General features: G+C 38.4%; 1 protein-coding gene across 1 annotated transcript; it reads left to right on the plus strand.

Annotated features, from left to right (window-relative positions):
* Nucleotides 1-884: 884 nt before the first annotated feature.
* Nucleotides 885-1,870, plus strand: LOC118570654 (endogenous retrovirus group K member 7 Pro protein-like). Its single transcript, XM_036169316.1, has 2 exons — nucleotides 885-908; nucleotides 1,361-1,870. Exons 1-2 carry the CDS (start codon nucleotides 885-887, stop codon nucleotides 1,868-1,870), a joined length of 534 nt encoding a protein of 177 aa, XP_036025209.1.
* Nucleotides 1,871-23,108: the final 21,238 nt, after the last annotated feature.

The following is a 23,108-nucleotide window of genomic DNA, read 5'->3' on the forward strand; positions in this document are numbered from 1 at the left end:
AGACTCCCACGAGGAGGGGCCCCTGGCTCTGGAGCTTATCAGGGCCCCCCACCCAGTCAGTCTTACCAAAAACTTAGCTTTTGCTTTGTTGAGCAACTTAAATCAGCCTGCACCCAGTATGGCCCCATCACTCCCTTTACCCTTGAATTGCTTGAAAACCAGAGCGAGGCTTGGCTTACATAAATGATTAGTATTTTTTGGCCTGTGCCACTCTGTCTGGGGGCGATTTTGTCTTATGGAAAACTGACTTCTCAGGAAACTGCCAGGAGATGGCCCAGTGCAATGCTGATATCCCTTCCTCAAAACATTGGACCATTAATAAATTACTTGGCAAAACTCCTTATGACAAAAACAAGAGGCCACCTTTCTACCCGGCTTATTGGCCCAGATTCAGGTCACCGGCCTTCAAGCCTGGAAGCAGCTTCCCCAAAAAGGGACCACTACCACCTCATTGGCCAAGGTGCATCAGGGACCAGAGGAGCCCTATAGTGATTTTATATCTCGTCTCAATGATGCCACTGAGTGCCTCCTGGGCTCAGAGGAAAGCAAAAGTACATTTGTTAAACATCTCGCCTTTGAAAATGCAAACCCAGCCTGTCAGGAGGTTCTCTGCCCCCATAGAGATAGGATCCCCCTTTCAGAGTACATCCACCTTTGTGTGGGAGTTGGCTCCGCCCACACCATAGGTTTGGCTATCGGGGCAGCCCTAAAGTCGGTGGGCACCCAAGATTTGAGATCTCAACAAAGTCGCCTTTGCTTCTCCTGTAAACAACCAGGACATTTTGTGCAGGAATGCCCCAAGAGAATCCCTGCCCTCTCTGGGGGCACGGCCATGGTGCCCCAGCTCTGGCCGCTACCAACCACCTGATGTCCTAGATGTGGCCATGGCTTTCATTGGGCGAGGGAATGTAAATCTAAACCCGATGCTCATGGTCGTCCACTCCCTCCCCGCCCTTCAAGAAGCTTTCTTCAGGGCCGGCCCCTGGCCCCTCTGCTCTGGAGAGTGCCCCATGGGGCCTTGCAGGCCGCTCCCCAACTGTCTGCTCCCTCCAACAGGCAACCCCAGGTAGCCCAGGATTGGACCTCTGTGCCACCACCAACACAATACCAGATCCATCCCAGGGCCCCCAAGTCATCCCTACTGAAATGTGGGGCCCTCTACCCCCAGACAACAATGCCCTTATCCTTGGCCGTGCCTCATCCACCTTTAAAGGTGTCTAGGTCTACCCCGGAATTATTGATAACGACTATCTAGGAGAAATTAAGATTTTGGCCTCAGCACTCCAAGTTCTTGTTGCTGTCTCCTGCCCTTGCCCAGCTGGTTACCCTCCCTGTGCTTTCATCTAACAACCCCTTTTAGTCCGCCCAGCCAAGAGGAGCTGCTCAGATTGGCTCACCAGAGGCTTACTGGGTTCAGCCTATTTCTCACTCTCGACCCACACTTACCCTTAAACTAGATGGTAAAAAATTCCAGGGGATTCTGGATACTGGCGCTGACACCACTGTGATCTCCCAAGACCATTGGCCTGCCTCCTGGTCCCTTGCCTCCCTCACTGACCTCAAGGGCATAGGTCAATCCAGTAACATCCTCCAATTCTCTAAAGTCCTGGCCTGGACAGATGAAGAGGGTAATCAGGGTACTGTCACCCCCTTTGTGGTCCCTGGGCTCCCTGTCAACCTTTGGGGTCAAGATATTTTCTCCCAAATGAAGGTCATCCTCTATAGCCCAAATGAGGTGGTTACCCAACAAATGTTACGCCTGTGCTTTATCCCAGGAAAGGGTTTCAGTAAACTTCAACAGGGCCGAACCCAACCCATCGCTCCCACTATTAAAACAGATAGGCTTGGTCTTGGCTTTGAGGGTTTTTAATTGAGGCCACTGCTCCCCCTGTACACCATGCAGACAAAATCACTTGGCTTACCTAAGAACCTGTGTGGGTAGACCAGTGGCCTCTGCCACAAGAAAAATTACAGGTGGCAGATATGTTGGTACAGGAACAGCTCACCACTGGTCATATTGAACCATCCAATTCCCCCTGGAATATGCCCATCTTTGTCATAAAGAAAAATCTGGGAAATGGAGACTCCTCCAAGACCTGCAGGCCATTCATAAGGCTATGCAGCCCATGGGCGCCCTCCAACCAGGCATGCCCTCGCCCATCGCCATCCCTGAAGCTTATCACAAAATGGTTATCAATTTAAAAGATTGCTTCTTTACCATTCCCTACACCCTGATGATCGAGCTTATTTTGCCTTTAGCCTCCCTCGGGTTAATTTTCAGGGCCCCATGCTCTGTTTTCATTGGCGCGTTTTACCCCAGGGAATGGCAAATAGCCCAACTCTCTGCCAAAAGTTCGGGTCTGGCAGTCGATCCCATATGCCAAAAGTGGCCCTCTACTTATATCTTAAATTACATGGCTTCAGGTCTTATTATTTTTCATCTATCTTTTTGGGAAACCTGTACCTATCTACCTTACTAAGAAAAATCCTCTTGGTACTATAATATTAAGATTGAAATATTTGTTCAAAGTAACCAACATCCATGAACAGTTGTTCTCCATTCTGAGACTAGGGTACACACATTTGAAGTCTTTGCCTTCCATGTGCTTCAACTTAGGATAAATTCCTCTACTAAAGCCTTGGCTCTACTTCCTATCAGGGATCCCAAAGGTAATTTCTGAGTGCATTAAACAACCAATAGAGAAATCGCAGGGGTTGCAAATGTGTTCCTGTTTCATTGGATGGTCATGCCTCCGGTCATTATTAGTCCATCAGGGTCATGTCACATTGTGGAAGCAGGCAAAGCAGGTGTAAGGAAGCCACAGCTAACATGTCATAGTCTGCAACGTGTTTCATTAGAAGCTTCCCAAACATTCAACAAAGTGTTCACCAATGGGGATCTCAGTCTCTACTTTCCCTGACACACTCTCAGTGAGTTGGTCTTTGACAAGAATTATATCCAAATAGAAAGGAATAATAGCCCCATGCATGCCCTTAAATCCTGTGCCAAACCCCAGCCAGAATACATGAAGGAAACGCAGTATCAGTTCCTAACTGTGAAGAACTCTCAGGTAGTAAAAACTCACTGATAGAAAACCTGATCTTTTTTCCCTGAGTATATTTTAAAAGGGAAAAAAAAAAAAAAAGACTACCTCTTCTCTGATAAATCTAACTACTGAGAAGTATTCTGAGCAAACACACTAAAGGAGAATCTGAAAACAATCCTCATTCCTCACCTACATGTGGCTCAGTTTTTATCGATTCTTGTCAGCAGGTGTTAATTGTATCAGTAAAGGTCATCATCTTTGTTTTGTTTTTTGTTGGCTTGTTTTACATATTTTGACTTTTTATTCCTGCAGTAAAGTTGACATGTGGGTCAAAGTTCACTATTAACTGTTGTTTTGGAAAGAGCTTTACATTTACTCAGCTCTAATTTATTACAAGTCAAAATCTACGTAAGTATTGTAAGGTTTAATAAGCTGACACACGGCAAGTGTCTGCAACTGTGGCTTTATATGATGGGCACACCTAAAGTTTAGCATTTGGGTGTCATTCAAAAGGTAAAGTAGGTTATTTAAAATTATCCAATAGTGTGTCTCCACATTTCTATTCTCTTTGAAATAATTTAAAGAGAATCAAAGTAACAAAATGTTCTTTATTTAGTTCTTTCTTTTTTAAATTATAATATTTCAACAAAGATAATAAAATTCCTCAATGTGGAGTAGACTCAAAAGACACTAGGTCACATGTCCTGGAGAACAAAGCTTCTATTTCCACCCTGATCTGAATTTCCTTAAAGTTTGAACAAGACACTTATTTAAACTTTAAGGAAAATAATTATTGGAAATAGATACAAGTATCTTACCAATTTTGCTGACAACGGAAAGCATTTCATCAACAAAAAGGGTGAGAAGACTGGAGAATGATCCACCTGTCAAGAGAATAACAGGAGTGTCCACACAGTCTCTGTCACTGGAGGTGGCTGAGGTACAACGGGATAGTGCTGCAGCTCTGCGGATACTCTTGGCCCTCCTCATCTTTCCAAAAGCCTGCAGCTTGAGGAATCAGTTTTTACTCATGGTCCACTATCGCCCAAAATGTATCCTTTGTTGGCCTTGTTCAGGTAGAAGCTATAGAGGAGATAGGTGGGTTATAGAAGAGGGTATGCCAACTAATTTTGTAGGAGTGTTTTCTTTTCTTTTTTTTTAACTTTTGTATAGACAAATGGAATGCGTTCAGGAGATTGAACATACCACACACCTATGTGGCTTGCTAATAAAGATAAAAATGCTGGTAAGGGCAGACATAGTAGTAACCTGTGAAGCTTACAGTTTTGTTGAGAAGAAATGTTAGAATAATGAGATTTTTTTTTTTTTTGAAGAAACTACCAATTTGTTAAGTCTTTCAAAATAATGGGATGTAATTTTGTGAAACTCTATGACAAAGATGTTCCCTGGCCATGGAATACAGAGAAGTTTCCAAAGAGGAATACATAAGAATATGAAGACCGGACAAATAGCAAAGGAAGGAAATAATAATACTAGAGAAATTTGTCACATAAAAAGAGAGAACAATGTGGAAAAATGCTAATACAGAGGTACTGTGAATACCTTAAATAACTAACAGGGGGCCCATGTGCTGGAGCTGGGAGAGAACTAAAGTATAATGCAGTGAGAATGTCATTCAACTGTTTCATTCAGACATCAGGAATTTGGAATGTACACTGAGTGCCAGCTACATGTTAGTCTCTTTGGGGACAGGACAATGAATATAATCTGAGACTCTTTGAGAAAGATAATATCTGGATATGCATAGTAGTACTTCATAGAGAGCTGGAACAAGTGGACACAATGAGAATGGAGATTTTTCTGTTCCAGCCCAATGTGGTGGTGCTATCCTCGGGCTGAAGGTCCTGGTTCTATAAGAAATGAGGCTGAGCAAGCCCTAGAAAGAACGCCAATAAGAGCATTCCTTCACAGCTTCTGCATCAGCTCTCGCCTCCAGGTGGCCGCCCTATTTGAACTCCTGTCCTGACTTCCTTTGTTGATGAACAGCCACGTGGAAGTGTGAGCCTAATAAGCCCTTTACTCCCAACCTTGCCTTTTGGTCACATGTGTTTCATTGCAGCAATAGAAACCTGAACCAAGACAAGTTGGTACCAGTGTAATGCGGTATCGCTGTGATAGAACTGACTATGTTTTGGGTAGGACTGTGGAAGGATTTTGGAACTTAGGGACCAGGACTTATCCTGAGTACATGAACTGGCTTTTTAGAGCCCATTCCCTATGGTGCCATGTCTTACTCAGTCTTGATGCAAGGAGGAGTGACTAGGTCTGGCCCCAACTTGGTATGCCAGCCTGTGTTGACTACCCAAGGAAGGCCTTACCCTCTATGAGGAGGGATGGGGGTGGGGGTGAGGAAGGGGAGGGAGGTGCAACAGGGGTTGCAGGGGTTGGTATGGAAAAGGAAAGATTTTTTTTTTTTTTTTTTGGTTTTTTGAGACAGGGTTTCTCTGTGTAGCTTTGCGCCTTTCCTGGAACTTGTTTTGGAGACCAGGCTGGCCTCAAACTCACAGAGATCCACCTGCCTCTGCCTCCCAAGTGTGATAAAAAAGAAAGAAAGAGAAAAGCCACTGAATGCTAAGAGCTCAGTGGATGTTCTTGAGGAGCTTGGAAGAGAAAGAACGTTGAGAGCGAGCGGTACAGAAGATTGAGGCCTGGCTTCTGAGGTTTCAGAGGAACATTTGAAGACTCTATCAGGGACATTTGCTATTTTGAATTAAGATCCTGTCCTTCTGGTCAGCTGAGGCTGAAGAGTCAGCCACAGTTAACAAAGCAACATCAACGAAGTGAAACCTTTGCCTTACTGGGACAATTGACGCTGGTCAGCTGGAGCTAAGGAATTAGTAGTGATTAAAAAGAGACCATCATCTCAGATTTGAAATCTTCTAGGAAGTGTTTCCCGAGAGCACAGAGAAGCTATGTGCTAGAGATGGCCAGTTTTGTACCTTGTGCTGGCAGCTAGACTTGGCAATGTGCAAGAGCCACCTGGTGGTTCTGAAGGCATGGAGGGGTCATGGAGAGCACCTGAGGTTTGGCACTGTGAGAGGCCATTGGTGCAGCCTCAGTGGCAGTTGAAGGCCCAAGATTGAAGGGGTCATACAGAGAAGTTGAGGGTTGGCATCAGGAAGAGAGCCTGTGAAAGGCTGTGGGTGAATATACAGCCCAGTTGCAGCAAGGGATCCCTGCAGTTTGGGAGATGTCAGTACCACCCAATGACCGCCAAGGACAGCAGCAGCAGTGGAGTGGAGCCAGCCAGAGCCTGGAGGACAGCTGTGTGTGCTGCAGAGGGCAGAGCTGGAGAAGTGGCCCAAGCCCCTTGGCGGAACCAGAAGACTGTAGGTGGATCCCAGATAAGTGGACATTATGTTATTTATATTGTTGGGAGTTTGGTTTTGCTTTGATTTGATTGTGACTGTGCCCTGGTTCTTCCCCTTTGAAGTAAGAAAAGTATTTTATTTAATTTTGATTTTTTTTTTTTTTTACAGGAGCCCACAGCTGAAACACTTTAAACTTTTTCAGAAGATTGTGGAATTTTAAAGAGATTGGATATTTTAAAAAGACTAAAATTTTAATGTGTTTGAATTTGTAAAGACTGTGGAACTTTTTAAGTTATTTATGGTTTTAATATGAAACCTTGGGGATGAATAAGAAAGGAAAGGTGTGGCTTAAAGATGTGTTTGTGCATCATGTTAACAAGGGTCAGTTGTGCTGGCTGCTCTTAAGTCAACTTGACACACAAAATAGAGCTATTTGAAAAGAGAGAAACTTAATTGAGAAAATGTCTCTATGAGATCTACCTGAAGGCTTTTTTTAATTAGTGATTGCAAGGGGAGGGCTGAGCCCATTGTGGGTGGTGTCATCCCTGGGCTGGTGGCCTGGGTTCTATAAGAAAGCAGGCTGTTCAAGCTATTGAAAGAAAGCCAATAAGCAGCACATCTCCATGGCCTCTGCATCAGCTCCTGCCTCCAGGTTCCTGCCATGTTTGAGTTCCTGTCCTAACTTCCTTCCATGATAAATTGCAACATGGAAGCATAAGCTGAATAAACCCCTTCCTCCCCAGCATGCTTTTTGGTTCCATGGTGCTTTGTCACAGCAGTAGAAAACCTAAGACAGTGTATATGTACGCGTTCATCTGTGTGTATGTGAATGCAGGAAAGAGGACAGCCTCTGGTGATTTTCCTATCACACTATCATATTCCTCTCTCCCTCCCTCCATCTATCCCTCCATCCCTCCCGCTCTCGCACCCCTTCCTTCCCTTCTCCATCCCTCCTTCCTTCCCTCCCTACTTTCCTCCTTCCTTGTGACACAGAGTATCTCACTAACTAGGAAAACACTAAGAAATCTAAGCTGACTGACCAGTGAGCCTCAAGGATCCACTTGTCTTCACCTCTGAAGCTCAGGGATTATAAGCATTCAACATGGTACTTGGTATTTTTAATGTGGATTCTAGAGATAAAACTCAGATCCTCATGCTTTCAAAGGAAGAACTTTTCTGACTGCACCATGTCCCCATCCCCAGAAGCAGATTTTCAAGCTGCCATTTCATAGTAAGGAAAGCAAGTTGTTTGTGAAGACCTGGTACTTAAATGTGCAAGGAAGGGGTTGATCATTTTAGTTGGTATTTTGAACACACCATTTCCTGGTACCACTTCCTAGCTCATTAATGTTTTTGTATTTAATGTTTCTTACAGCATACATCTTTGATACCTTTGCTCTGATCCTAAAACAGTTTAAACGCCATAGTTAATTACTATAATCTTGTTCATATTTTCTGGTACATGACCTGTCTCTAGCTTTGTGTGTTTACCTGGTGAATTTGAAACTTGTTTGATCCAAATTTATGACTTTTATATGTCTGAAATTGGTGCACACCAACATAGAAAAAGCAGACAAAGTTCTTAACTACTTTACTATGAATTCATATGCAAATGAATTTAGGTCTTATAGTGTCTCCAATACTTCCTGGCAATCACATCACAGCCTCCTACCTATACTTCATCTCCTGTGGCCCAAGACAGCAGCAGTTACAATTTTTCTAATTTCTCCCCCAGGATTTAATACCTTCTCCTTGATATCAAAGGATAGTCTTGATTTCTACTTTTTGCAAACCAAGTGCTGCAAGGAAAGCCTCAGCGGGTTCCTAATTTCACATTTGCTTAAGGGTTATCCACACTCAGGGCATCAGCAGGCAATTTCCTGCTTTTCTGTTTAGTAGGCATACCTATAATCGCACCACTCACTGACACTACAGCTATTGTTACCTTTTCTCCACTATCACATTTTATCTTTTTAGTAAATTGTTCTGATTAGGATTCATAAGTTGCTTATTTAAATAAATCTTCGGACCCTGAAAATCTTACTGAGTGCCATGCATGTTTGGATTTGTTCTCCTTGCAGTGATAGTCCCCTGTTACGAGAGGCTTTTCTTTATTTCTAAACAAAACTACATGAATGGAGATACCACCTATTGTTAACAGAAGCTTGTTTTACTCATGTCCTCTATTTTACATTCGTCTGAGTTTCAGTTGAAACTTCACCTCATCTGTTGTTGCCACGTGACCCCAGTTGACTCCCTCCCTCTGTCTCATTGCAGTCTCCCACCTGCTCTTGGCTTTCTTCAGTCTTGTCATTCTCTTCATACTTCTTAAGGGTTTATCGTCTTCCCCTTGCTTACTTGATTTTGCAAGTTTCTTATACTTTAATCCCTGCAGCAACTCCATTCACTGGCTTTCAAGACGTTAACAACATTTTTTAAGATGTTAACCACTTTCATGATCTTGAAGACTCTGAGTGTGCTTACATTTACTTGCTGGTTGATATCTTTTCATGCTCTACTGTATTAACTCAGTATTCACTCTTCTACTTCAGGGATCCACTAAGTAACTATTAGGAATAGAGTATAAAATCAACTCTAAATTACTCAGAACAAATCCCAATATATATCATTTCTTGTTCTTTTTGTCTCATAAATATCTAATCCATAGTAAACATAAGGTTATGCCATCAATATATGTCAATAATATGAGCATTTCTAATATACATGACATATGCATATTATGTCAGTTATGTTGGTCTCCAGTTAGATTTCTCCAGTGACATCTCGTTCTAGCCATTGTAAGGTATATTTTCATAAAGTTTTCATGTCATATGTTCTGTGTAGAGTTGTAAAATCCAGCCAAACATGAAGTCCCTGTTGCCATTTTTTGTTTTCTGATGACCTTCACACCAGCTACAGAGGTTCCCTTCACACCTGAGTCCTGAGCTCCCATACCTGTTCCCTGGCTGTTATATACTTCCTAGGGTATACCACTCTTATTTCCACACAGTTGTCTCCTCTAAGCCTCCACAAAATGTTTCAAATAATAATTTACTACTCACCTCCATTATTTCTATCTTTTACAAAGTCACAACTTCCACACATATGTTCGTTACACTCTTCATTTTCTTTTTACCTAGGTATATATTTCATTTAAAAGCAATCACTGACTTTTAGAAAATAAAAAATTCTCATACTCCTACACACACGTTCCTCTACTACTTAAATTATATAGTAGTATGTTACTTTTCATAAGTTAATAAATATAATAAGATATGAACTCAACACTGTAATTTAGTCATATTTCTATGGGTTTTACCTAATATCTTTTTTCCCCTGAGTAGACTGTCTTCAGAACATTACCTTCAGATGTAGCTTTTAAGCTTTCTCTTTTTTTCTTTGGCTATGAAAGCTTTTCAGACAGGCCTTGTTTTTGATGCCCTTGACAGAATGGAAGGTAATTAATCTAATTGTGTAGACTGTCTCACAGTTGACAAGTGTCCGGTGTCTTTTTCCTTCCTGATTAAACTGAGCTTATGTGTTTGTAGAACAAGATCACAGTAGAAGAGCCTCATCTTTGTCACCTCCTACTGGGGTTATGTCAACGTGATGCTTGTGTTATTGTTACCATTGTTCATTTGGCTGATGTGATACTTGTCAGATTTCTTAACTATACAGTTCCTGCTTCCGTCTCCAAATTTTAAACTCTTTCAGAAGTTGCTTGTGCAAGTCACATTTAGGTGCAGGGATGATGCTCTTTTCTTTGCAGTGGGATAGCTACATAAATCTTTGAAATTCTCCCACACAGATTTGTCATCTTTTTCCTCATTTATGGCTTTATACATGAAGCAATTTATGTAAGTGCAGTCTGATAACACTTAATATATACCAGAACACAATGACACTATGTACTGGTGTGGACATTTGTTTTATGATTTGTTACATTCCAAACTATTTTATTCCACTGTCAAGTTGTTAAAATTTTGGGCAATGGGGGTTCTAAGGTTCTCTATGTATCTTTGCTGCATATTATCATAACATGTGCATGTTTTTTTAGCACTTCCTTAATCTATATCTCTAAAAGACATATTTGCTCATCATTTGTATTTCCTGACTGACTGTTAAAATTAGGCATCTCCTCCTGGGAATTCAGGTTCTTAGCATTGCAATACAGTATTAGATACCAAGATCTGGGTACTGGATGAATTCATTACTGGTAGGAGGTTGCTATATCTATGCCTCTCCAAAAGATGTTTGTGTCTGATCTATATAAAGCTAATTCCATCTTCTCATAATGAGGAATAGATAAATGTCTGAAGTGATGGTTATGCAAATGTCTTAGTTACTTCCCCCCGACACACACTCTAATAAGGCACCGTGACCAAGGCAACTTGTAGAAGAAAGAGTTTGTTGGGGGATAATTTCACAGGGTGAGTCCATGACCACTTTGGCAGGGAAGATGACATCAGGCAGGCGTGGTTCTGGAGATTAGCTGAGAGCTCATATCTCTGTGTGTAAATAGGAAGCAGTAAGAACTAACTGGAAGTAGCTTGGGCTTTTCAAACCTCAAAGCCACCCTCAGTGACATACCTCCTCCCACAATGTCACACTCTCACAAAAAAATATTAACAGCTAAGGAACAATCAGCATAGGAGCCTATGGGGCTATTCTCATTCAATTATTCTAGCTACAGCTAGAATCCTGATTTAACCATTATGCAATATTTATAAAGATATCATACTAAACCACACAATGTGTATAATTACTAAAAATCAATTTGATAAAATATAAATTGCTAAAAGGTAAGGCCATATGTGCTTTAGTTCCAGAGCCAATGTGTCACTGTCCAGTAAATTACAATATAGCTGTATAGGACATTTGATCTTTTAGTGATTGTGACAATTAGAAAGAAAATAGCTCCCCAAAGGGAGTGGCACTATTAGGAGGTGTGGCCTTGTTGGTGTAGATGTGATCTTACTGGAGGAAATGTGTCACCATGGAGGCAGGCTTTGAGGTCTCAAATATGCTCAAACCATGCTCAGTGAGACAATTCACTTTCTGTTGCCTGCAAGATGTGAAACTCTTAGCTACCTCTCCAGAACCATGTCTGCCTGTACACTGCCATGTCCCACCATAATAATAATGAACTGATCCTCTGAATTGTAAATAAGCCAATAAGCAGCACCTTTCCATGCCTCTGCATCAGCTCCTTTGTTGCAAAATATTACTTTCACTATGTAAAGATGTGGTACTTTTGTTTATGTTGTGGAATATTACTTTAACTATGCACAGTTGCTTATGCTGCATTTATTTAACTATGTGATGATGTGCTATATTTGTTTTACCTTGCCTGCCTAAGGCACCTGATTAGTCTAATAAAAAGCTGAATGGCCAATAGCTAGACAGCAGAGGAATAGACAGGCTGGTGAGCAGAAAAAATAAGTAGAAGGAAGAATCTAGGCTCCAGAAAGAAGAGAACAAGAGAGAAAGAGGGAAGTGGCTGGGGCTGGACAGACAGACATGGAGGAAACAGGAAAGTAGGACATACAGAAGGAAAGAAATGTAAAAGTCTCCAAGGCAAAACAGATGAAGAGAAAGAGCTTAAATTAAGTTATAAGAACCAGCACGAAATCAGCATAAAATAGCCAAGCATTCATAATTAGTATTGTCTCTGGTGGCCCAAGAAAGCCTGCTACACTCCTGCCTCCAAGATTCTATACTGTTTGAGTTCCTGTCCTGACCTCCTTCAGTGATGAACAGCATTGTGGAAGTATAAGCCAAATAAACCCTTCCCTCCCAAACTTGCTTTTTATTCATGGTGTTTCATCACAGAAATAAAAACCATACCTCAGACAGTGATCCTAGTGTGCTTTTGCAACTTATCAAGGAACTTAGTAACTAGCAATTCCCCAAATGTACAAGCTTTCTAGTATATGCACCCATGAATCCTGGCACGTAAGTATTTTTCCATCCATGCTTCATCTCTTTTCAAGAGCAAGATAGAAAACTGTTAGCAACTAGTAGCCTAGAGAGCTGGAGCATCAAGATATCATCTTACAAAGATTTATTTCTATAATGACATATCCATTCATTACTTGCGTACTTACTCTCAGATTTAGTCTCATGTTTACAACCCCTTTGCATTCTCTCTTAGTAACTATTATCTTATACATGGTTTATGAATGTTCATAGCAAGTATTCCCTGTTATAGTTGCTATGGGATTTCTCTTCCCATGATGGTTCCCTCCTATAATGCACATTTACAGAGTTGCAAAAGTGATAATTACTGGATTCTTGTATTTAGTTTCTATTACTACTTTACTACAGTGTCTAAAGTCACTATCATAGCATGATTTGTTTCAGCCACAGAAAAGAATGAAACCCTGACATATGCAATGACTTGATCAGAGCTGTAGATCCTTACATTAGAGATGAGCCTGATGAAGAAAAACAAGTAGTACCTGACGTCAGGCAAGGTGGAATCTAGAGAAGTGGATTTAGAGGCTGAAAGTAGAATGGCATTTACAAGAGGCCGAGGAGATCAGGGAGAGGTGATAATGTATAGATGTATAGTCGATCAACAGATAACAAGTTCTAGTTATATGGAGGGAGGAATGGTGTTATCATGATATGTGGTGGTTACATAGACACATCTCTAGTGTGTCATTGCTCTATGTGATGATTATAGATAACAGTAGTATACTTCCAAGAACTAAAAGAAGAGATTGCAAGTTTTCACTGTAAATGATAAATGAATAAGTAGATTTATTTTATTTGACTTAAAATTGATTATAGATAGATACATAGATAGATAGATAGATAGATAGATAGATAGATATTTTACATACTGAAACTTCACCTGGTAATCCATTAATACACATGATTCTTATGTAGCCATTGAAAATAAATTTTAGTTAAAATGCAAAAAAATGGAAGTTTAAGAATTCAGGAAAAAGAAAACAGAAATGGTCCTAAATATACAAAAACTAACATATTGTACCTACCTAACCATACCAGGGTTGAAATTCTTCAAGGCTCAACCTGAGAGATTTTTAGTCAGTACAATCTTATATTCTATTTTTAAGAGAATGAAATGAAATTATAAAGAGCCAACACAATAAAATGAATTCAACAAAAGATGTCAGATGCTGGTGATGCTGCAGTTGTTATTATAGACTAATTGCTGTTGCCGACAAGACAACAAAAAGTGGAATTACTATTACAAACTTGTCCTCTATCAAAATTGTTGTATTTAGTGCCCTTTAAATGGAAAGTGACAGAGCATAACCCAAGCAGATAGCACGGTGGCTGCATTATCAGCGTGCTGACATGGTCTCCTGTTCCTGTGCTCCTTGATTTAATGTTGTCAGACACAAGGTGATTTAGAACCTCACTAGTGATAATGGAGAGGCTGAGAGCAGATGTGCAGATATTTTCAATGCCTTCTCCTCCCCTAAGGTTTCTTCTTTAGTTAAGGCAAAGCTATAGAGACAACCAGAATGTTACAGAAGGTAATGAAAACGAATATCAGGAGTAGATTGTGCTGACAAGGAAAAATCCGTAACTTTTTTTTTTTTTTTAGTGGATTGCTGCAGTAAAATAAAGCTACTGTTTTGCAACCCTTTTCTCTGTCAAAACTTTTAGTCCTGTGCATGCTGCCTCAGTCTCTGTGAGTGAGGCACAGAGCTATGCCTTCCTATCCTGTTGATTTAGAGGGGCTTGTTTTGTTGGTGTCCTCCATGCTTCTGGTCCTTACACTCTTTCTGCCTTCTCTTCCATGGGGTTCCCTGTGTTCTGAGGGCAGAGATTTGGTGAATCCATCCTGTTGAGAACTGAGTATTCCGAGGTCTCTCACTCTCTGAATATTGTCTGGCTGTAGGTCTCTATATTTATTCCCATCTGCTGTAGGAGGAAGTTTCTCTCATGATGGCTGCAAAGCACTGATCTATGAATATAACAGAATGTCATTAGGAATTGTTTTACTGCCTTTTTTTTTTTTCTCAGAAAAGTAGTATTTGTTTTTACCCTAGGTCCCTGGGCTATCTACTCTTGGTTCTTGCTCACCCAAAAAATGTCATGTGTGAATTCCATCTGATGGAGTGGGCATTAAGTAAAATCAGATATTGGTTACTCCTACAAGCTTTATGTCACAATTGCTATAGCATTTCTTGCAGGCAGAACACCATTGTAGAAAAAAGGAGTTGTGACTAGATTGATGTTCACATTTCTCCTTTAGTTGTGTGCAGTGTCTTCCTCTATCTGGTCCAAAGACACTAGAACATGGGGGGAAGGATCTGTGGAGGCACCAGCTCACCCTCTCCATGTTCAGTGAGTTGTGTAGGTGTTGTCTTCAGCATTGGGGCCTTACTTTCAGTGTGTGGAGAGCCGCCTATAGTCTTGGAAACAGCCTGGGTTGTTTGGGGATTCCTGTGGGAACCCTTCAGCCAACAATGCAATTATATATAATCCAACCCAGGTAATGGAAGCTTCATTTAGTGATGAAAGATGGCCATTTGGGATTCTATTTCCCTCATTATTTGGCAGTTGCATTTAGATGTCTTCATATATGTCTATGCTTCAGGACTCTTCTACTATATTAGGTGTCCATATTCTCCCCTTAATGACCTTTAGCTTTTGTTGTCTCTTCCTGTATTCCCTCCCTCAGACCCCTCTCCCCTATACATCCTACTTGCTCCCCCAGCTCTATTCCCATCCTTAATTATACATCCCATTTCCATTTCCTAAAGAAATATTTCTCTACCCCTGTTTCCTTACTCTATACCCTACCTTTGTGGTTCTGTGGATTATACCTTGATTATCCATGACTTAACAGCTAATAGCCACATATAAGTGAATACATACCATATTTATCATTCAGGGCTGGGATACCCCATTCAGAGTTTTTTGTTGTTGTTGTTGTTGTTGTTTTTTTTTTTTTTTTTAGTTTTATCCATTTACCTGAGAATTTCAAGATATTTTAATGGCTGAGTAATTCTACATTGTATAAATGTACCACATTTTATTCATCCATTTATCTGTTGGTATACATCTAGGTTATTTTCAATTTCTGGCTATTATGAATAAAGCAGTAATAAGCATAGTTGAGTAAGTGTCTTTTGTAGGGTGATCGAAGCTCATATTAACTTATAGAGACTGAGGCAGCATGCACAGGGCCTGAATGGGTTTGCACTGGGTCCTTTGTATATATATTCTGGCTTCCAATTTAGTGTTTCTATTGGATTCCTGAGTATACAAACAAGTGGGTCTCTCTTTCTTGTGTTCTTTCTTGGTCACTTTTTCTTCTGTTTGATTTGTCCAATTCCAGTTTTTGTTTTATCTTATTGTGTTTTGTTATTATCCCTTAGAAGCCTATTTGTTTTCTAATGAGAAACAGAAAAGAGTGGATCTGGATGGAATGGGAGGTGGGGAGAAACTAGGAGGATTAGATAGAGGGAAAAGCATGATCAGGATACATAATGAGATAGAACAAAAACATTTTCAATTAAAAGGCATCTTCTTAAATGTCACTTTAGGAAAAGAATGATAAGCAGGAAAAAATGAATAGCAAACTCACACTTCAATTTCCCACAAAATATTTAAAACAAAGATATTCAGAAAAACTTGAAATTTAACTCCATGTTTTACTTTACAGCATAGTAAGCCAAAGATCCTGTAAACTGCTAGAACTAAGCTCAGATCAGGTGTTTTCTCGTAAGTCAATGTGCTCAGGAGCCTTCATATGCAAAGTATGGACAACATGTTTCACAATTACTATAATCAGTTCTTAAAGCTTTAACTAAAATCCTACATGAGTCCTAAGGTGACAGAGAGATTATGTGTTTGTATTTGTACTTACAGTAACATGCACTGCCACACATCTTAAGTAATGTCTCCATTTAAATCAGTGCAAACTCTCAGTGTCATCAAACATGTTGAAACATGCTCAGACACCAACAAGCTCACATATGAGACACACAACTTTGAAACAAAAATGGTTTACTTCTAAGGCCAAAAATGCATTGCTTTAGTTTCCAGATTGCTTTTCACGGATTTCTCTCTTACCCACTTGCCTACAGCTGCACTAGATAGAGCCCATTAGTGTACTGTGCTTTGACTCACATACCAGCAAGCAAACCTGAAACAACAGGACCTTTTACTCTGATTTCTCTGAGCTGCCAAGCCAGGCACAGCTCCAGCTGGACTGGAAGCAGTCTTACACACAGCAGAATGGACATAAAAAGCATTGCTGTTTCCTTGTGCCAGGATCTCAACTTACACTTGTACTCTTAACCTGATGTCATAAGGTTAAGGTTACTCTTGAAACCAAATGCAAGTACCCATTCTGATTTCCTTTTCCTCTTGGACAAGTTGTTTTAAAAACTCCTATTATTTACCAGCAACAAGACCAGTTAAATTGTCACAGAAAGATATAGAATTCTTCCTTCAACTGGAATTATTCAAGGTCTAAATAATGCCAACATCCTAAACTACCCATCCTCCAAGGCTGGAAATATACCTTCAATTATATTAAATTGATTGTTCATTTTCCAATTTAAACTTTAGTTTATTATTTTCAAATAACCACTTTTATGCATTACTTTTTCGCTGTTCTATACTCCAACACTTGAATTTTTTACTATATTTCTCTTCTCAGATGATTCAAGTCATCAAAGTCTGAATTATCTTTTGTATTAGATATCAGTCTTACAAAACAAATTTAGTTTTATTCTTCAGCTTCAAAAACTCAAAGGTCTTGGTTATTACATCTTGTCTATTAATTATTCATAAATAATGACTTCTTTTTCAGTCAACCACCACTTATAATTCATATTTGTAATAAAGCTATCCAAATAGATGTATTATACTTCCTTTGGGACAATTGTGTAGCTGGAAAATTTCTCTCCAGATCCCACCAAGCCCCACAGTCCTGTAGCCCACTTAAGTAAACACACAGAGACTTATATTGCTTACAAATTGTATGGCCATAGCAGGCTTCTTGCTAACTGTTCTTATATTTTAAATTAACCCATTTCTATTAATCTATAAGTAGCCATGTGGCTTGTGGCTTACCAGTATCTTTACCTGTTGCTTGTCATGGTGGCAGCTGGCAGTGTCTCTCTACCTCAACCTTCCACTTCCCAGAATTTTCCTCTTATTCTGCCTATACTTCCTGCCTGGCTACTGGCCAATCAGTGTTTTATTTATTAACCAATCAGAGCAACACATTTGACATACAGAGAACATCCCACAGCACATTGTCTTATTCTCAGATGTTCTTTTGTATTTTCCTATATATCTTAAGACATATGTTTAATTTTAATATATTATTGTAGTAGAGATTCACAAACACAGCTATTCATTAGGACCTGCTGTGGCAGAATTCAGTGACTATGATCAGAAGTGAAATAGTTGGAGGTGGAGGAACATCTGGGTAATTATTTGACACTTTTTCCAGTCAACATGATTCTAATGTACAACAGAGAAGAAAAAACATTGTGATGTAGGTCTTGACAAAACAATATTGTGAGTATAGATAAGTGAAACTGGGTGTTGAAAATGGACTTGGGTGAATTCAGTAAACAATGAAGACATTATGGAAATTTGGGAAGTGATAGCTATAGGTGTCATGTCTTCTGTAGCTTAGCATTAAAGATGAGTAAGCCTGGTGAACAGTAGAATGCATATGTTTGAAAATTGTGATGGTACAAGATAGACTCTGGAAAATTAAAGGAATCTGCCTATCTTATTGTACCACCCACACTATTCTTAATGAAACTCAGATAAATTAGTCAATGAATTTAAAGAGCTGTGTAAAAATTGATTTCTAATCCCACTATTTGAAGATATATATGAAATTTCAGCTATGCGTATGAATATAAACTTATTATACTAACATAGTAAGCTGGAGATATTCCATCTATATGATAGAAACATTAAATGTTTGGCTTAATACGATACATAAGCACTAGATTAGATGAAGCAGAGAACATTCTCATTCTTACTGGAGTAAAAAGGTATTCTGGAAAATGCATCGATATGCTAATAAAATCATACTCCTCTGTTAAAGTGAGTCAAGGCCTGAAACACATAGTCAGAATGTGACATCAATAAGCAGCAAACATTTATGGCAAGATTCTCGATAAAAATGGCTAACTAATGAACATATGACTAATGACCAGCTAAGGCATGAAACTACCTATGAGAAACAAGTTAGAAGACTACATAACACAAGCCCTCCAATAATGTAATTCAAGATTCAAGAGTATAATTCTATTGATTGCTCAAGCAATTAACTAAACTCTTATGTATATTTCTTATATGTTAAAAAAAATTGGTTTTTAAAAATGTAACTTTGGGACTGGGTGGTGGTAGCACATGCCTTTAATCTCAGCACTTGGGAGGTAGAGGCAGGTGGATATCTGTGAGTTCGAGGCCAGCCTGGTCTCCAAAGTGAGTTCCAGGAAAGGCGCAAAGCTACACAGAGAAACTCTGTCTCGAAAAACCAAAAAAAAAAAAAAAAAATTTAAATCTAACTTTGGGGTTTATTGTGTGAACTAGGGCAAATAATACAAATAAAGTAACTAATAATTTTTACATCCTAAACAATCTAACTGTAGTGAAAGAATCACTATTGTAGTATAAGAACCTACAGAGGATACAGTAAGTTACAGATCTACATCTTAGTTACAGAATGAAAGGCCACTTCTACAAGTCACATCAGACCTTAAATTTACAATCAGAACTTGAAATTTGTAGATCCCAGGATAAAAAATAGTTTTCTTGAATGGATGCCCTGGAAAAAAAGCTGGCCAATAGAACTGCAGTAACTGTGTTATTCAGATACTCACACACATGACTGGCTTCCATAGGTAAGAGATTCCTAGGTAAAAATGAAAGCTGACAGAAGTGAAAGCTGTTCTCAGGGCATCAAGTTATGAGGACTATGGTTGCTTTATTAGAAGGAAAAAATATAATCTGCACATCTGCTTTGAACTCTTGGATTATAAGCCCCCAGCAATGATTCTGTCTCATCCTGTTCTGTAATACATAGTTTTATGTTTATATTTTCACTTAGCCTTTACAGTTGTAATAATCACTGAAGTATTGTTCTTGTCATTGTCTTTCCATATCTTTCTACAGTAAGTGTGCTACATTAGAGATTATGTTCGGAGATAATAACTTCAAAGCTGTTACCAGTTTCCATGCACATATGAAAATCTTCATGACTAACTCAACCTGAGAGCATGGTTCTCATTTTAGGGTGTCTTCTACAGGCTTATCTTTGCCAATGTAGATATTTTAAGAGTCATCTGGATTTCAAATAACCACAAAAGCCAGATATTTTATTCTACTGATGAATCCTTATAGGAATATCTTACCATGCACCAGCTACTAAAGTAAGTTTTTAGGATTTAAGTAAGCCACATGACATTGAAAATAACTTGCAGACTCTTTATTTACTAGGATGCTATTTATTATATATGTTTGCCACTTCCCTATGTAGTAGGTACTTGATCATAATATGTATGTTAAAATAATAAATCACAACTGAACTATACTTAATGCTGTAGATATTTTTGTTTTATGAGGCTCTCTAGAGGCTCATAAATATTCTGATTTTCCTGCTTGGAACATATTACCACTTCACATATGTAATTCTTAGTAATTTTTCAAATCTTAGTTTAATATCAGTTCCTCTATGATATTCATCACTGTAAATATCACTTCTCATTTAGTTATTAAAAGATCTTGTTATAGTGTCTCATAATATCCTGTCTGTTCTCTATACCATTAATCACAGTGGAATCATGGATGTATCACGTCCATATGTCCATTGCCTCCTTTCCTGTATTCACACTAGTGTCCAAGTGAACAAGAACTGTATCCCTTCTGTCCATTGTTACTTCCCTAGAGACATTACTTGACAAGTGATGCGACCACAAATTCAGATATGCTTGTTGTAATACTGGAAAATTTGTAATATTCCAGTGGCACATAGAGGCCAAAATAAATTTAAAGTAGAAGGGCACTGGGAGACTCCTTTTGAGCATATGGCAAAGGAGAGACATGGAAGAAGGATCAACAAGCTAAAAGAAGATATGGACATCTTGTTTGGGATGAAAAGGCAAGGGAGCACTAAAAGGTAAAGGGTCTACCAAGGTTAAATAAAACTTGTATAAAATATTTTATAAAAGAATGTACACAACAGATTAATAAAATTTTAATAAAACTTTACCATGATTTCTGACTATGTATTAATTAGTACTATATGTAAAATGCTGACCTTTCTGCCTGAAAGTAATAAAAGTAGAAGGTTTTGTGACAATGTTCAATAGTTCTTACTCCTATCTTTCATATGCCTTTCTATTTAATATTAAACTTTGTGAACTCTTACAAAAAACGAAGTAATTAATCTTTACAACATCTCTTACAGGAAGTTGGATAGTTTGACTATGATAAAAGAAATATGAAGAGATATTGGTTAAATGAATATCACCATACCAGGAGCTTAACATTACTAACAATCTTTAAAATCATAAAACAACAGTATTTGTTCTTCATAGTTTCCATTAAATATGTGAAGGATCTCAATTTTAATTTTATACTTTTATTATTATACTCTTTGGGATGTTCTTAATATTATAAAATCTATATTAAATATACTCATTTCTTCATTAAAATAATAAATTGTACTTTATATCCTCATTACTGAATTTGTCATTAAAAGTGTTCATTGTTATAGCTTATGCCATCATCAAATAAAATACAAATCATTTAAAAATATGTAAATTTCAGTTTAAATGTGTTTTTTAATTGAAATCCAAAAGCATTTTAAAAACTCATTTATATTTTACATATTATAATAAATAAATCAATACACTTGAACTACTTAGTGAAAATTAAAAGAAAATCACCAAGAAAATCAACCAATCCTTATATAAAGTACTGTTCTTCATTTTCTTTTTAAAATATAAATCTATGTGTTAAATCTTTTCCTTTTTGTTTATGACCTTTGTTTAAATTTTTCAAAAACTTGAATTTATTTTTTCCTCAGATTCAATTATTTGAGCTTTGAACTATTAATGTTTATTCACAAACCTATTTGTTTGTACAAATTGTTGTTTCAAGATTAAAATGACAGGATAGAGACATCACAATTCCAAATAACACCATTAGTCACCTCTCTTCAGCTAATTGGAGTAAGAGCACAGTAAGTCATCCATTTATGAATATGTAGAAAGAAAAATGGAATTATCATTTCTGATTTTTTTTCTCTGAGAATACTTTGTAGACTTTTGCTAAACAGCTTGATGAAATGTGAATATAAAAGGCCTGCAATATTTCCCATGTTGCCAATCTTTAAGAAAACACATAGATTTACTGACTGACAGGACATGTCCTTGAGTGCCTATATTAGTTTCCATTACATTTCACCTCAGATAATACTTCTGGGGATATGGGGCCCTTACATTGACAGGACTCATGTTAGTTTTCTCACATTTTTACATATATACCTTTGCATCTATAGTGTAAAGGCCAATTGTGTAGCATTATGCTCTCCATATTCCACATTTTGCAATACTAACCCTTAGTATGAAACAGTTTAGCTCTTAGAGAGTGAGTACTACATGGAGTGCAGTCATGAATTAATCGGTGCCCTAATAAGAGGGGTACCAGAGAATCCTATTATCTCCTTTCTGTAATGTGAGGATGCAAAAGAACCAACACTTTGTTTTCCAGATGACAGCCACCAAACTCATGTGATGTGTTCATATGTGAGACTTTAAGTCTCCAAAACTGCTAGAAATAAATTCTTATTATTTTTATGCCACATTGTGGTACTCATTAATAATAGTTTGAACTAAGCCTATCTTTTTCTTTTTATTCATTCCTCAATTATTTACACTAATAGGTTTCCAATAATTGCATTTTCTAAAATATGACATTTTATACTTGGCAGATTACTCAGATAATTACATATTTATGAAATCACCTGCCTTTTAGCGCATCTATATTTTAGCCAAGACTTCGCACATAATGTCCTATGTTGTACAATGCCAGTTTTGCCTCCTTTGCAGCATGTGATTGTTTTGGTTGCTGAATATTTTACCTACTGCAATGATCACCTGGCTTCAGCTATGCCTTTCATCATTATACCTTGAGAGCTATTTCTATCAATATAGAAAAAATATAAAGAAGTAGTAAAATTAGTTTGTGTTTTTAGCTCAAAAATATCATTAGGCATATCTATCTGAAAAAAAGTAGGTGGTCTGATATTATTTGCTGATTCTTCTATCATAAAACTGGTGCAGAGTTTTCCTATCCAGAGTTTCTCATCTGATCTTCAGTTATTATTTCACGTTAATGATCCAAATACAACTTAGTATTCCTTTTAAACCATGCAAATTACCTACAATGTAGAGTATTTCATTCTGTAAAGAATTATTTTTATTTATGTGTATTTGAGTGTGTTTGTGTGAAAGTGTGTGTATACATATGTGCAGGTGCTTAAAAAGCTTAGAAGAAAGTGTTGGGTCCCCTGGAATTGGAGCTACAGGCAGTTGTGGGTTTTACAATGTGGGTATTGGCAACCAAGCATGGGTCTTCTTAAAGAGCAGTATGCTGTGGGATGTCATTCTTTATGCTGAGAATATGTTTTGCTATGTTCAGCTGATAAATACAATCCTGATTGGCCAGTAGCCAGACAAGAAGTATAGGTGGGGTGAGC

The sequence above is a fragment of the Onychomys torridus genome, chromosome 19 (assembly GCF_903995425.1).
Source record: "Onychomys torridus chromosome 19, mOncTor1.1, whole genome shotgun sequence".
Classification (NCBI taxonomy): domain Eukaryota; kingdom Metazoa; phylum Chordata; class Mammalia; order Rodentia; family Cricetidae; genus Onychomys; species Onychomys torridus.

Bases quoted from the DNA above. Each gene is read 5' to 3' on its own strand.
- LOC118570654 (XM_036169316.1), top strand. From the start codon at position 885: ATGGCTTTCATTGGGCGAGGGAAT. The intron at 909-1,360 runs GTAAATCTAAAC...AACCCCTTTTAG, and splicing joins CTTTCATTGGGCGAGGGAAT to TCCGCCCAGCCAAGAGGAGC.